General features: G+C 37.2%; 1 protein-coding gene across 6 annotated transcripts in view; it reads left to right on the top strand.

Annotated features, from left to right (window-relative positions):
- The window catches only part of nf1a (neurofibromin 1a), a 261,284-nt gene that overhangs the window by 104,503 nt on the left and 141,302 nt on the right, over positions 1 to 15,479 (top strand). For 4 of the 6 annotated variants that reach the window (XM_052035185.1, XM_052035187.1, XM_052035189.1 and 1 more), the window contains exons 26-30: positions 977 to 1,188; positions 5,831 to 5,866; positions 6,712 to 6,873; positions 8,774 to 8,877; positions 11,391 to 11,526. In XM_052035185.1, coding sequence (XP_051891145.1) covers positions 977 to 1,188; positions 5,831 to 5,866; positions 6,712 to 6,873; positions 8,774 to 8,877; positions 11,391 to 11,526 — 650 coding nt within the window. The remainder of the gene's footprint in view (positions 1 to 976; positions 1,189 to 5,830; positions 5,867 to 6,711; positions 6,874 to 8,773; positions 8,878 to 11,390; positions 11,527 to 15,479) is intronic. The other 2 variants (XM_052035188.1, XM_052035186.1) reach the window with 1 other exon arrangement.

Genomic DNA, 15,479 nt, shown 5'->3' with positions numbered 1-15,479 from the left:
CACTTTTCATTGGCATTTTATCATTATGCAGTTTCTTGCTTGTTGAGGCTTAGATACATATTTAAATTGAACAAATAAAACTGTTTGAGAATTCGATGTTTATAAGGATTCTTCATCTAGAGATGAATCTCTGTATTCTAGTGATTCAACCTGAGGTTCATTGGCATGAGCATCAGCCTTAAGTGGCTGTCCTTCCAATGCACAACTGTGCTATGCACAATTTGTCATGAAATGTTTTCTAACTAGATCTCAGACTTAGTCACTGGATAGCGGTGGGTTACATTTTATCTCCTGAGAATCAGCTTAGCTTAAATGTGTATCAAAAATTAGACCTTCATAACCTGAATTCCAGACTGGGTAACTTTTCTCCTTTTAAATGGGCAATTAGGATAAGTCCTAACACGATTTTTCAACAGCATTGTTTCAAAGGCCAGTAACACACTTTCCCACTTGTTAAAAAATGTATTATTTTTGTTTTCTATTTTTGAATTTATAATCCAGTATTCAAATTTGAAGCATTCTTTGTTCAACCATGTAATGCAAACTAAACTTGTCCTTGTAAATGAACAGTAATTACAAGGCAATATGAAACATATGCACGTATGTAATGATGTAAGTTATTGTTATTGGTAGAGCAGAAATTTGGCCAAAAACAAGAAGGCTTTGGTTTATGTCAATTTAGTTCAATTTGTCTCAGGAGTAACGTTGTGAATAAACTTCTGATCATCTCCTTAATCAGTAATGGAGTTGAGGTAAACAATAATTTAATTATATTCCAGGGTGGTATCTTATTCTGTTCGGTTGATGGCATATTTTTGAGTTGTTGAGGTATTATGAATGTTGATTTAGATTTGCTTAAAGAACATTTTATTACAGTGAATGCTCATCAATTGAAAAATATGGTTTTGAAGTTCAGTCTTGCTGTTTCAAAACTCTAATTTGTTTTTTTTTTCTGACTTGTCTTTATTATGCTTAGGCTTGGGTTACCATAAAGATCTCCAGACGAGAGCCACGTTCATGGAAGTGCTAACTAAAATTCTTCAACAGGGAACAGAGTTTGATACTCTAGCGGAAACTGTACTGGCTGATCGATTCGAAAGACTTGTGGAGTTGGTCACTATGATGGGAGATCAGGGAGAACTGCCCATTGCAATGGCTCTAGCCAATGTTGTGCCTTGTTCACAGTGGGTAAGTGAAGTTACTTTGGAAACCAGTGTTAGACAGCTATTCACAATGTTTGTGTACCAGTGCCATAGCAATGGGAGGTTACACCTGGCATGCTGATGTCCTTATGCAGTTTGGGGAAAGTGAGTGACAAATGCAAAATAATATGAAGGAAACAGTCCTTCCCACCATTCTTGCCCCTCCTCGTACCCAATCCCAACTAAAAAAATACCACTTTGCAAAGGAAATTCCCTTCATGAATCTTTTATTGTAGGAGGTGCCGCACTTTAATTGTCAGCTTATGTTTCATGTCTTTTCCAATGTAAGAAATGCCAAATAGTTGTTTAATTCAATCTGTCTTGTAACCATTGCTTATTCACATGAGAAATGATCTAATTTTCAAAAGGAAGTTATTAAGTGCATACTGACCAGTGGCACCTTCACTAATTATAAGATATCTTTATTAGTTACATATATATTGAAACATACACAGCCATTCAATTCATGATTGATGGGTAAGAAAATAAAGAAGACACGTTTTGATATTTTTGTTGCTGTATATTATGTTAGTTATGTAAATCACTTAGTTTCATTGATAGCATTGTTTAGAACTAAAATATGTAACCTTCCAACTGTGTCTGTTGGTGTGTATTTGCATATCACCTAGATTGTACACTTCATGGGTTTGAATTAGTCTCTTCATCCCTACCTGAAGAGGTTGTGAAATGTTCATGGATACGGGTATAATCTGAGAGAAATGTTCTTCTGTTCTTAAATCGTGGTTAGTGTTAGAACTGGATTTGTTTCTGTTATTCATTGACAGGCTGAAATAATGTAAGTATATTTACCTGATTGTGGTCAATTGACGTCAGCCTGGTTGGATGTTATCAAAAGGTCCCATTTTGAATCAAATATTTTAATAAATGATCATTACTTTTTTATTGAAAATTTAACCAAGACATAATGGATATGAGGATATATTTAAAGATTAATGTTGTCAAAATAGTGAAACATTAATGTTCTAATTCATTGATGTGGATGCTTTTAGAATCCTGTCTGATTGCTACAGTGCAAAAGTTATTTCAGCAATGGAAAAGATACAAAAGATGGAGCCAAAACAATGAAAGGGCTATATTGAAGAGTGGCTTTGTATTATGAGCAGGGTCTCATTTGTAAAAGGGAATACTAGGAGAAGATATGATTGCTGTTTTAAGGATTCTAAAAAGACCAAATAATGTAGATCATGAGTAGCTGTTTCACTTTTACAGTATGGAAAACTATATGACATAATTTCAAGGGGGGCAAGATCAAAATTAGTGTAAGCAATATTTTACTGAGCAAGCATTCAGCGTGGTGTAGATACCTCAGGGAGCCAGTGTAATCAATAATGTTGATTCATTTAAATGAAAATTAGCTACATCAGATAATATTCTTTAATACAGTATGGTTCTATGATGCACAACATACAGTTAATACAGCAGACTAAGGAGGAGCAGGTGTCTTTGGACCTATGCTTAAGTCTTTGCACCATTGATGGGCTTGCCTCTCCATGTGCCTTGGTCTTTTGTAGACTAGCTGCTATCAAACTCAAGTGATTAGTGAACAATTGCATTATATGACGGCCAGGATGGAAGATGGTGTCCTAGAGGAACCTGGATCTCTTTTTCCTTTAACAGTGCACAAGATCGACTATTTAAATAGTAAAGAGAAGCAAGTCAGTATTGTGCCTGATGATGGCAGCAAAGCTTCAAGTTCTTGAGTTTGATCCTTCATTGCTAAATTTCCAAAACTGGATTGTATTACAATCTATACATTTGTGCCATCACACTGGGGTTCCCTAAAGTGGTGTGGAGGCTTGGGGTGGGGGGTGTTGCAGGTTTATAGTTCAGAGGAAAAAGAGGCACGGGGAGTGAGGGAACACTTATAATTGTCAGATTGTTTAAATGAAATAAGATTTTGCACTCGATGGCTGAAAGTGTTGTGATGTTGTATTTACCTCATATGTTATCTGTTTCTGCATTTTGTTAGGTATTTGAAAGTTGCACATGTTATAACAATAGTTCATAACATTGGTCTTCAGAAGAACAATTTACTCAGAATTTTCTACTTTTGTTCAATAAGTTCTTAGTGCCATAAGTACAACCTTAAGTTAATTAACATTAAAGTGCATGAAGATATTTGGATATGAATCAGAGTGATAAACATGGGTTGCCTTTTCTCCATGTTTATTAATTACTCATTCAGTTATATAACCAGTTTCCCTTGTTCTTGTTTTTCTCAAATCTAATATGTCTTCACATCTTCTGTGTTGCCATGTCCTGTTCCCTCTTTCCCCTGACTTTAGCATTTCTGCATTATGAACGACTTTTAAAATGAGAATAGCTTATTGTTTATAAAATGCATAAGTAATTCTAGGAGTGCATGAATGCCATTTAAAAAGAATAATTAACTGCAATTCTTGACACACCATATTATATGGATAAGTTGCTCGGATATAAAAGGAAGCTCAACTATAAATCACACCAATGAATTAACAACTTAAAAGCACAAGAATTACAAGCAGCAATAGCCCCTTATGCCTACTGCACCATCAAGAAGATAATGACTGTTGTTTTACCTTGGTGCCACTTTCCTGCCTAACCCCATATCCATTGATTCCCTGAATATCCACAAATCTCAACATGGTGGCTGAGCCTTCACAAATCTCAAGGGTGGAGAATTTTGAAGATTCACTACCCTTTGGGTGAAGAAACTTCTTCTCATCTCAGTCCTGAATAGCCAACTTATTTTGGCCCCAGGTTCTAAATGCCCCAGCCAGGGTAAGTATCAACCCTGTACTGTACCTACCCTGTCAATCACCATGTGAATGTTGATGAGATCTTTTTCCACGAGATCTCTCATTCTTCTCGTTTCAAGAGAGTTTATCATAGTCTGCTTACTCTAGTCTTGACAGACAATTGAACCTGCAGTCAACCCCCCTCCCCCACCCATTCCAGGAATCAATCTGGAGAGTATTCATGCTGCTCCTTCCGTTGCAAGTATATCCTTCCTTGGGTAGGGAGACCAGACTCTGTACACAATATTCTATATGCAGTCTCACCATGGCCCTGTATAATTGCAGTGAGTTCCCTTCACTCTTGAAATCAAATGCTCTGTCAATAAAGGCCAGCATACCTTTTGGCTTTCTACTTGGATCTTGCATGTTCTACTTGTTAACTTGAAGTACAAGGACACCCAGGTCCCCTGAATGCCAGCACCTTTGAATTTCTTACTATTTCAAAAATACCTTGCTTTTCTATTTTATTCTGCTAACTGGCTGACCTTGTATTGTATTTCATATGCCACATTCTTGCCTAATCATAGCCTCCCAACCCAAAACGAGCCATGTGTTCCTGTTTTCTGTCTGTTAACCAATCTTCAATCCCACAAGCACTGATTTCTTTTTAATAATCTCTCATGTGGCACATTAGCAAAGGCCTTCTGAAAATCTGTATAATCCCTGTCGACTAGTTTGCTGGTATCTGTTCTGCTAGTTACAACCTCAAGCTCTAATTGTTTTCAAGAATCCATGTTTGCTCTGCACAGTCTTTTTTCTAAGTTCCCTGTTACTTGCTGCCTTTGTAATAATTCATGTATTTTCTCTCCTTCCTTCATTAGTGAAGTCACATTTTCTACCTTTTAATCTATGGAAGCGGTTCTAGAATCTATAGGATGTAAACTACTGTCTCCTTAGCCACCTCCATCAAAACCTTGTGATGCAGATAATTGGATCCTTGATTTTCAGTCCTATTAATTTTTGCATTACTAATTTGTTAGTAATGCTAATTTCTTTCAGCTCCTCGTTCACTCTCAATGTTCTCCATTATTTCCAGGATGGTTTGCTTTTAGTCATTCACAATTTTTTTTAAATTTCTCTGCTTTTTCCTGATTTCCCAATACAATTTCTTCTGTCTCAGTCTGTAATGGACTCGAATTAACTTTTGCTAATATTTTCATTTTACCTATCTGTAAAAACTTAGCTGGCTTGCTCTTCTATTTTCCCTTTCCTTATCAATTTCTTGGTCCTGATTTGCTGAAATTAAAAATGTTCCTAAATGGCAGGCATTATTGTTGACATTATAAGCTTTTTTTTTCATTTAATCTAAGATTGTCTCTTGTCAGCCATAGTTGGACCACTTTTTGTTTTGCCTTAATGGGGAATACATACGTTTATTTATTAATTCTTTAATACACTCTGATTCATACTCAAACCTCTGAAGTAAATTGCATTTTAGCAGCCCAGCTCAGATTGTGGCATTGCAAAATGTTACGTCATTTTGCTGATATAGAAATTGATTTGTCTGCTGCTTTTGTTCATCACCCCACACCAAACTTGGCAAGTTGGTTAATTACCCAAATCATGAGGGACAAGGTGGAAGCAGAGGTCAGGCACTTCCCCACAGGAATGGAAGTCAGAACGTGTCTCAAATGAGCTGGTGACTTTCTGATGTGGGATTCTAGCTGTCCTCTGAAATTGCTTTTCCTCTCCCCACCTGCCAACCTCAGTGGAATTGGAACACATCTGACTCATGAAACAGTTTCCAAAGTTGAGTTTTACAAATTGCAATTTCTTAAAGTATTGCACTGATGTAGCTCAAAAAAATGCAATTCTCCATTTTTACTGCAGACTTCCATTGGGCCTGTCTCAAATCTCAACCAACAGGTAGGAAATCTTAAAATGTGCACACAAGCAAAATCCACTCTTGAACCAATTGCAATAATTCTCCAACTGCTTTTAGCAGAAAACTTAAATAGCCCTCTAGTCATTTCCTTGTGGTGGTGATATGCTTATGGCAGCTTAATGGAGCTAAGGTGTGGGTAGCAGTTTTAATAAGATAGCATGACTTGGTTGGAGCTGAGCACTAGACCCGAATCTTGTTCTTGCAAATTCTTGCCAGTGAAAACCAGCAGGAAGTTGGAAAAATTATTTAATTTATCATTGTAAAAGCAAAAGTTAATTTTAAGCATTCTGCTTACATACTTCTGTAAATTTGTGTGTTTTTCTTCAGTACTAAAAATGTGAGAAAACAGGCCTTGCATAATTTGCCCAAAATTGACAAGGTTGGTTGGGGGTGGGAAATAGAAAATTAAGTTTTATGCATCCCAGTTTTGAAATTAAGACGGACTTCAAAATGCTTATTGTCCTTGGTCGCTCATATTGAGCAAAGCAGCTGGACCTGAGTCATGATAGATTAAGAATGAAGATTCTCCCAAAAGCATGAATTACAGCTTTGTTCATTTTTGTATTATTGGAAAGCAAGCCTATTAGTCAGGTTATAGAGCAAAGAACGACTAGTCTTGAGAGGTGGGGAAGTGGGTTCCAGCAGTATTACTGTAAATACTTTTCAAAGAGTTGTATCCAAACCTAATTTTTTGCTGCTTGTCACTGGCATTGTGCATTAACCCTGTGCTGTTCTTTCTAGTAGTTTATTCAACATCTCCAAGTACTTCTCGCAGTTCTTTAATTGATGATTATGTTTGCTTTTTCTCTCCCCCCCCACCCACTAGGATGAGCTTGCTCGAGTGCTGGTGACGCTATTTGATTCGCGTCATCTTCTCTATCAGTTGCTATGGAACATGTTCTCTAAGGAAGTTGAGCTAGCAGATTCCATGCAGACTCTCTTTCGAGGCAATAGCCTTGCGAGTAAAATAATGACATTCTGCTTTAAGGTAAATTTACAATGATACTCTGAAGGACTAGAGGTCAGAAGTATGTGAGGTTTTCATCTTGCCATTGGGTAACTCATTTCATTCCAGGTTACTCAGTTCAATCTTTTTGGTTATCTGCAAATGTTAACTTGTATTAATTGTACTATCATCTGTGCAGTTCTGATCCTGCAATAAAAGTTCCAAAGAAGCCCAAGATGCTCAGGCAGCATCTGTGGTGGGAGAAGCTGAATTTAATGTTTCAGCTTGAAGACATCAACTGGTAACAGCGGAATTTAACTTTTTTACGAGAGAGACCCAGTCCTTTTTTTTCCAGACAAGTAAGGGATCTACAAAGCACAGGAAACACTTAATTGACCCTCCTGATCATTTAATTTATGATTAATCCTAAACTTTGCTGCAACTCCTAAACCCTATGCCTTTTGACGTGTAGGTTACACCAACACAATCTCAGCAGAGGTATAATGCATTTTGTGCTGAATGAACTAATTCTCCCATTTTTTATAAAGCAATATATCCTTGCCCTGAGGAATGCCTTGGGAGCTCTGATATGTGGGATGTTTCCCCTTTAAAATCGCAATGAAGTGCAGGTCTGAATGAATGAAGGCCTGCTTCTAATTCAGTTAATGATTGTGCGTATCACTTGATTCTTTTGTCTGTTTAGTTGAATTCTTAAGGTTTGTTTTGGATCTCAAGCTACAATTTTACTAAAAAGTATCTCTGTTTTCCTATTTACAGAATGAAGTTACAAATACTTCAAAATATGTCCAGTTTTGAATTCACCCAATGAGTGTTTGATATGCAGCATTTTTGGCTGTTGCTTTCTGTTTCTGTGTTTGTTTTAAACATCCATTAAAATAAATTGGCTGAAAACTGTGGAATGACTAATACAGACCATCCCTGGGTAATGAATGGGTTTTACAGATGTCCATAAGTAGACTTTGTCCATAAGTCAGAAAATACACAAAAATCACTCGATATGGTAACCATACCTCCAATTAATGGTAGGTTACCATATCGAGTGATTTTTGTGTATTTTAATGGTAACAAAAGTGCATAAAACTGATGATAAAGAACAATTACTAAAAGTGGAGAGAGAGAGAGGAAACTAGTTCTGTTTGTATGTATATACATCGAACTTTTGAATTTAATAACATTTATGGATAACTGTACAAATAATATCCCATAAAGTTCCTAACCTGGGAGGCGGCTGTACAGTCATAGGGACCCTTACGCTTAACTGGTCACAACATGAAAAATTTCACTGGCTTTTTTTTGAAGATTTATTTTAACTTCCATGTGGCTGTTATTAATTGTCAATTGCACATATGAACACTTACATTTTAAAAAGTGCCATGTTTGTTCCCTGCTGTTGAATATCTCTTTAAATGAGAGTGTTAGGATGCCAAGCTTAATTAGCATATTCCCAATGGGTAGTTTCATCTGTTAATGCAAGCTTTCTGCCACTTTCTGAAAGAATTGAGGAAATGTGTGTACTTCTAATTGGAGGTTGGGGGAGGATGGGTGGTGTTAAGTAACCCCATAGTGATCTTGGAAAATTTAAGAAGGCAGTAAGTTGAGGGTCATAAATATTAATTGGGAGATAAATCTTGCGAGTAATTTGTCTCCTGAGATCAGGCTACAGCTTTTGACAAGGTTCCCTTGTTTATAGTATAGTTGTGTTCCATTTTTGTGTTGACATATTTGCATCATGAAAAACGAACAGGGTTGTTTCTTATCATAATTTGATACCATTCACAGCAATGGTGATGCAGCTTGGTTAGCACAATTTTATTGACAAATTAATTCAATCCTGTGGATATTTTACTTGCAGGATAGGAGTTCTTAATAAAAAAAGAGATTGCTTTTACGTTGCAAATCCTTTTGTTCTCGATGCTTTCAGGTCTATGGTGCTACGTATTTGCAGAAGCTGCTTGAGCCTTTGCTGAAAACTGTACTTAAAGATCCTGAGAAACAGCACCTCAGCTTTGAAGTTGACCCTACCAGGTTAGAACCGACTTTCTATTATTTTTGTCAATATCCTGATTTCTAATGATATTCAATAAACTTCTTATGAAACCTCTGTCAGGGAGAAAATAGCTGTATTCAGATCATCAAATTATGCAATGTCTGCACAAGAATTCTATGTCCCATTACCTGAAAGAGCCATCCTCCAGAGCAGCTATTCCCCCACCTCCCAGTCCTAAACAGCTTGTAAATGTTAAATAGTGACTTCTTGTTGCACTGGGGCTCAATCTGTGGAAATTCAGAGGAGTGGCATTGATTATGAGAAGGATGATGAACTTGGTTGTTAAACAGAGCTGAATTAATGCTGACGTTAACCAAGGTATGATTTGATATTGGTGCCAGTCTGTGAACTATGTTCTGGATCAGTTGTACAATGGGTTGGAACCAGATTGTGGCCAATACTGGGAACAATCCAAACTTTCAAGTGCAGTAAAGCCAGAACGATGGAACGGAGGACTTAATGGTTCCTGTCTCATCTTGTCTGTTCCATCTTGGTTGATACTGTTAGAGCCAGCAACTTAAAGGCACAGAAATACAACTGTGCACTTGCAGTGGCTAGCATTTAATACAGCAGCGGATAATAGCATGGTAGCATCTTAAAAGGAGAATCTGTTTCGCTAACTTTAATGAATATTGACTCCTAGACTGTATGATGTTAATTGGGTTTGGACAGTAGTTTTAGCACTGGTGGGTCAGAGCAGGAGAGTAATCTGGTGGTATTGTGCGGAATATTGTTCCAATAATCTAAGGTGTGGATATAGTGGAAGGACAAAATCAGACTCTGCTTTGATCCAAATTCTCTGACAGCACACAGTTATTGAGTGTTAGCAAGGAGAGGGGGAAAATACCGATTCATTTTGTCTGACCCATCTCCTAAGGAAACCACTGGTGCTGATGTCTTGCAATTTGCCTGTCTGTAGATGGTGTGTTCTGGAGTTCTGTCACCATCTGCAAGTTGTGCTATGGCATGAGTTACAGGAAGGGTGCCAGCTGTGACTGGAACTTGTACTGGAGTTGGGGCAGTGCATTGGGCTACCTTTTTAAACCTGTGTTTTGCCATGTGCCAAGTGTTGAATAGCAGCTGTGTATACATGAAAGAAGTAGTAAAGACTTGTAGGTGAACAACTAAAACAGGAAATGCTGGAAATACTCAGCAGGTCAGTCTGCATCTGCGGAGAGAGAAAATTGATATTAGCGTGTTATTGAGTGAATTTTGATTAGCATTCTTTTTCCACAGTTGCCTCACTAATTGAGTCTTTGGAGCATTTTATGTTTTATTTCAGATTTTCAGCATCTGCAGTATTTGGCTTTAGGACTGAGGTGTTGCTACTGCTGAGTGGTCACTGCTGCCTGCCAATTACCACTGTGTCTTGTGCAGTTCGTAAAGCCAAATTCTGTCTTAGAGGGGCTCTGATCAGTTAAGCATAGCCAAATGATCTTCTCTTGCTGCTATGGTTGTGCCCTGGGGATTGAGCAGGGTTTCACTATACTGCCACTGTGATTATTCCACAATCAATTGTATTGAGGCCAGGGCTTAACATTGTGGATTGGGGCATTGGCTGGTGATTGGCGCTTAAAGGCAGGTTCTGTGCTACTCAAGGCCAAGGGGAGGATTGTCTTGACGTTTACTGTTTGACCCACGTGCAAGTGACCATGATTGCGTTGCATTAAGTTTTTACAATACCATAAATTGCTTTATTGTGCAGGTGCCACTGTGTTTTAAATCTCACTTTTGCTGCATTGCTCTGACATAAATCCACTTGTATTCTCTCATTCCCTACACAGTTGACATGCGTCCAAGATGTTGCTCATTGTATTTGTTTTGATGACTGCAGCAACTAAAATACACTTCTCATGGTCCTGCACTGTGAAGACAGTTGTGAGTTAGGCCTGGCTATATGACCCAAACCAAAAAGGACCTGATGATTTACTTCAAGGATGGGTGTATTTAAAAAAAAAAGTCCCCGGGCTCTGGTCGGGTTTGGATTGTTCATTGTCGAGTCTTGTTTTAATTTTATACTTGCATGGATGCTGAACTGGATCTAAATTCTGAACCTTTTATAGCCCGTAAATCTGACAGGTCTCAATGACGTGGATTGGTATCGTAAATGGCTGGGGTGTGCATTACGTGATGCCAGTTTCAATTGGACACTTCCCATGTCCTTCAGATTCTAAAAGCACACATTCCTTTTTGTAGAAACCCAATATTGTTACTGTTTCAACCTGATGAGGCAGTTATGTGTTTTCAGCTTGGCAAACAACATTAAAAGCTCCTATCATATTGTCAACTGCAGATTTATCACACAATACAGTTAAATGTGGATTCTCATAAAATAGAATTAGTCTTGGAGAATAGTTAACAAAAGGATGTGGAATTTACTGACTTGAATACTGTCTGAATGTGCAGCTTTTTTTTTCATCTGTATTCCTAGTGTTTTGTGTGGGTTTCTTTGATCATCCAAATGAGTAATGATGTGAATACTGCTCAACAGGTTAGAACCAACGGAAAGCCTGGATGAAAATCAACGGAATCTACTGCAAATGACACAGAGATTTTTCCATGCAATTATTAATTCCTCATCCGAGTTTCCCCCACAGCTGAGAAGTGTCTGCCATTGCTTGTATCAGGTATGCAGCCTGGGGCAATAGTAATTAGGAGGAGGCAAAGGGAACGAACAGAGTTCATACCAGTCATTGGGAAATTGGGTAGAAGCCATTGGGGGGTCTTGAAGTAGGAACTGTTGTGACCTGTGTAAATTCTTTTGTTGGGAGAATGCAATGAGATTTGTTTTTGTGTGCTTTACTTCTCAAAGAAAGCATTGCAGTAGATTCGAGGTCCAACTGCTTTGTCACAATGTGAGCTGTATTGCTCACTGGTTTGAATTTTTTGATTAAATAATTGATCCTTACTCTAGCTTCAGTTTCTTGGCCATCCTTTATAATCTGGTGTTGGGAATGTAATTCTAAAATGGGATTATTTTACTAGATACTGAAAGAGGGTCCAATGTCAATGGGTGTGTCGGCTTAATCTGGTTGAAATTCAATGCATGGAAGAATTGTAATAGGTGACGTGAATTTTAACCATTAATGCCAGATGTTTCCTCAAATGTTTACTTTGAAGTTCTTGTGGTACGATCAGGTCAGGAATATAGGATTTTTAAAAAATATGCTTAGTAACTAAATTGGGCAGGGTCTGTAAATATATTGTGATGGTTGACAAAGCAGATTGAATTGAAAATGTTGTCCCAATGAGCTCCCTACTGATGGTAAGTATTGACAAATAGAAGCAAGACTTGTGGTCGTGAATTGTGCACATGTTTAAGATTTTTTTAATACAGCAAAAAAAAAATTTGATTATCCACATGTGAAGACAACTGCTGCAATTTCACCACTATTGCTGAAAGAGAAAGGTTCTGAAGAATAGAAATGAGAATTGTACAGGTAACGGAGTATCGGGGAGAAGGGTCGTGGGTTTGAGTGGAGGAAAGGTTGAAGAAAATAACTGGTTTTATTTTTCTGTGGCATTAGAGGATCTGTTGTGATTTTGGTCTAAAATTTAACTGTATATCAACTATTTCTCAGAAAGCCATCGCCTAACTTTGAAAGGAGGTCAACTTCAAATTGTTTTCTTTTTTGTAAGCAAATACCCATGCTCTACTTTGAGAATACTGTAGCACAGCAATAAGATCATTTGGCACATTGCATATCTCCTCTTCTAGAAAGAGTTGTTCAATCTTTCCAACATTCCTCTCTACCCCTTCAGTGCTACAAAATTTGCCCTCAAGTATTTGTCCAATTAGTCTTGGAAAGCTATTGAATCTTTTTCCATACCTCATTGCATTCTTAACCACAGCAATTCATTGAGTTAGCTTAAGAAAAATTGTGCCTGTCTTCCAGTTCTCTAAGAGGCACCTTTTAATCTTAGCCCTCTGGCCATTGAATCATCTGCAATGACACAAGTTTCTCATTTATTCCACCAAAATCTTTGATAATTGTTTATGAGCTTTGGTGCTAACAGTTCAAATATGGTCCACTTCAAGGTCAGAAGTTTTCAATGAAAATGATCAGAATCAGGTTTATTATCACAGACATGTCGTGAAATTTGTTGTTTTGCAGCAGCAGTACAGTGTAAGACATAAGGACACAAAAAATTACTATAAGTTACAAAAATAAATAGTGCAAAAGAAGAATCTTGGTGGTTGACCATTTCCTACAGAATTTAAATGAATTGCTTGTTTTAAACAGCACTTTTCTTCAATTTTCACTTGTCTATGACCTGTCCTCGGACATCATTTCATTGCACGGTTATTCTTTCACTCAAGGGGCCATTTCCTTGTCCTTGTGTGAGCTGCATATGAACATCCAAGTGATAGGGGGTCACAAAATAATTTTTGAGTGTGAACATTGACTTGATTCCCTTCACCCTTCACTTGATTCCCTTCACCACTTGATGTCTGGGATCATTTGATGAATTTACATAGCCCCCTCAGTTTTCTTTGTTTGACTTTGCACATATTACTGATTTTCCTTGTTTATGGGACTGATGACCAGGATTGCACCGACTTTGAAAGATGCAATGCTTGCAGTTTTCTCATAGCTTATTACATTAGTCCAAATATGAGCACCAGGCACTGTTGCTCAAAGGGAGCAAGTCGGATGTACTTAAATAAAAGTTGCGTGTCATTAAATTGTTTTTATTATTAGTAAGTGCTAAGTTACTTTTCTGTTACCAAACTGGGAAAATGACACAGAAATGTTTGTACCATTTTAGAACTGGGTTTAATTTGCATTTTTCAAATCTCTGCTCAGTTTCTGCATGTAATGTGTATTTAGCAAAGAAAACTTGTATACACCAGTTTAGTGGATTTTTGAATGCCCCAGAAAGAATATCTCATACCTAATTCTGCTGCTGCAGCAAAGATCTAGCACAGTACAGCATAATTTTGCTCTCTACTTTCAAATGCATCCACTTTTTATCTCTTCTTGTTTTCCACAATTTTGCTGCAAGACACACACTTGTTTGATTCAGTCATATGAACAACTGATAAAATTTTCTGTTCATTGCATACAAATACCGAGTTATCACATTAAACTTTGTCCTAATAAATGATCTGTTTGTTTTATTTCGGATAAATGTGCTCACCATGCCTCTAACTACCTGTGGGATTTATTTTTTTGGCCAAAAGAAAGGAATTTAAGTAAATATAATGAACAGTTGGTTTTACTTGGCAGGTCAGGCAGCATCTACGGAGAGCAAAACAGAGCTAATGTTTCAGGTCAATGTCATCAGTGTTTTGCACTTTTGTCGAACCAGAGTTATATTTAAAGATGTACTGAAGTTTTGTTCATTAGTTCTGATGAAGAGTCGTCAACGTGAAACATTAATTCTGTACTTCCACTGATGCTGCTGAGTGTTTTCAGAATTTTCTATTTTTATTTCAGGTTTTTGGCAGTTGTAGTTATTTAATTTTTACTTTTCTATATCAGTTTATTTGATTAAATGACCCTGCTGTACTTTTCCCAGACTTGATGCCTTCACAATGCATGCTTATTTCTTGTTCCATAGTGGAAAGTTGGGTGATAGCAGCTTGGTCAAAAGATGCAGGGCTTCATTCAGATGCAATGACTGTGATGCTTATCTGGCAAGCTTATCCAAATGTAAAAACAGAAAATGCTGGAAATTCTCTGTGAAGAAAGATTATTGGGCTGAAATGATAACCCAATCTCCGTCTCCACAGATGCCTGACCTGAGAATTTCCAACATAATTCTGTTTCTTTTACCCCCCAAATTCCAGCATCTGCAGTATTTTACTTTTTAGTTCATCCTATTGTCTTGCTCAATCTCTACGTTTTTGTTTGCTCAGTTGCACATTGTCCAACGTTAATTTGGTCATTAAGTGGATGTTAATGAAGTTTATGCTAGATTTTATGTGCTGAAGAAATTTGATTAGCTGTGTTTTCATTTACTCATTTTAATTATTGGACCAACACTACGCAATAAAACGCCAGTGTTTATCTTCGGTGGACTTGCAATGATAGGTGTAGCCGGTTCTAAAACTAAAACAAGACTCACAGTTCAAGAATCACAGTCAGTTATTAAATACAACATAAAACTATTTAAAAAAAAGATTTGCTCCACAAAAAGAGTAGCTGTATTCACTATAATATGTACCTGTTTATTTTGACAAAAAAATAAGAAATAGGAGGAGTAGGCCATTTGGCCCCTGATGCCTGCTTCACCAGTCAATAAGACCATGGCTGATCTTATACCAGCGCATGTGTCAATTACTTAAGCTACAGTATTGGTTATTGTGACATCACACAATCATCTATTCCAATGGTTAAGTTCAGTTTCCCATTTTTTTCCTCAGTTGATTTAAATATTTATTCTTATGTTCCTAAAAGAAAAGAATTGCCATCAGCTTTATTCATTATGAAAATATGTTGGAAGTAACACGACAGACCAGATATAGGCTGATGATGATTCCCTTTCAATGGTTTTCACTTTGATGTATTCACTATAAAACAATACTGCTGATGTAAATCTGATCTGGAGTGTCAAATCATTGTTGGCATCTCTA

The sequence above is a fragment of the Pristis pectinata genome, chromosome 21, assembly GCF_009764475.1.
Source record: "Pristis pectinata isolate sPriPec2 chromosome 21, sPriPec2.1.pri, whole genome shotgun sequence".
NCBI classification, from domain to species: domain Eukaryota; kingdom Metazoa; phylum Chordata; class Chondrichthyes; order Rhinopristiformes; family Pristidae; genus Pristis; species Pristis pectinata.
The sequence above is the reverse complement of the archived record's forward strand: the minus strand, read 5'-3'. Positions and strand labels throughout refer to the sequence as shown.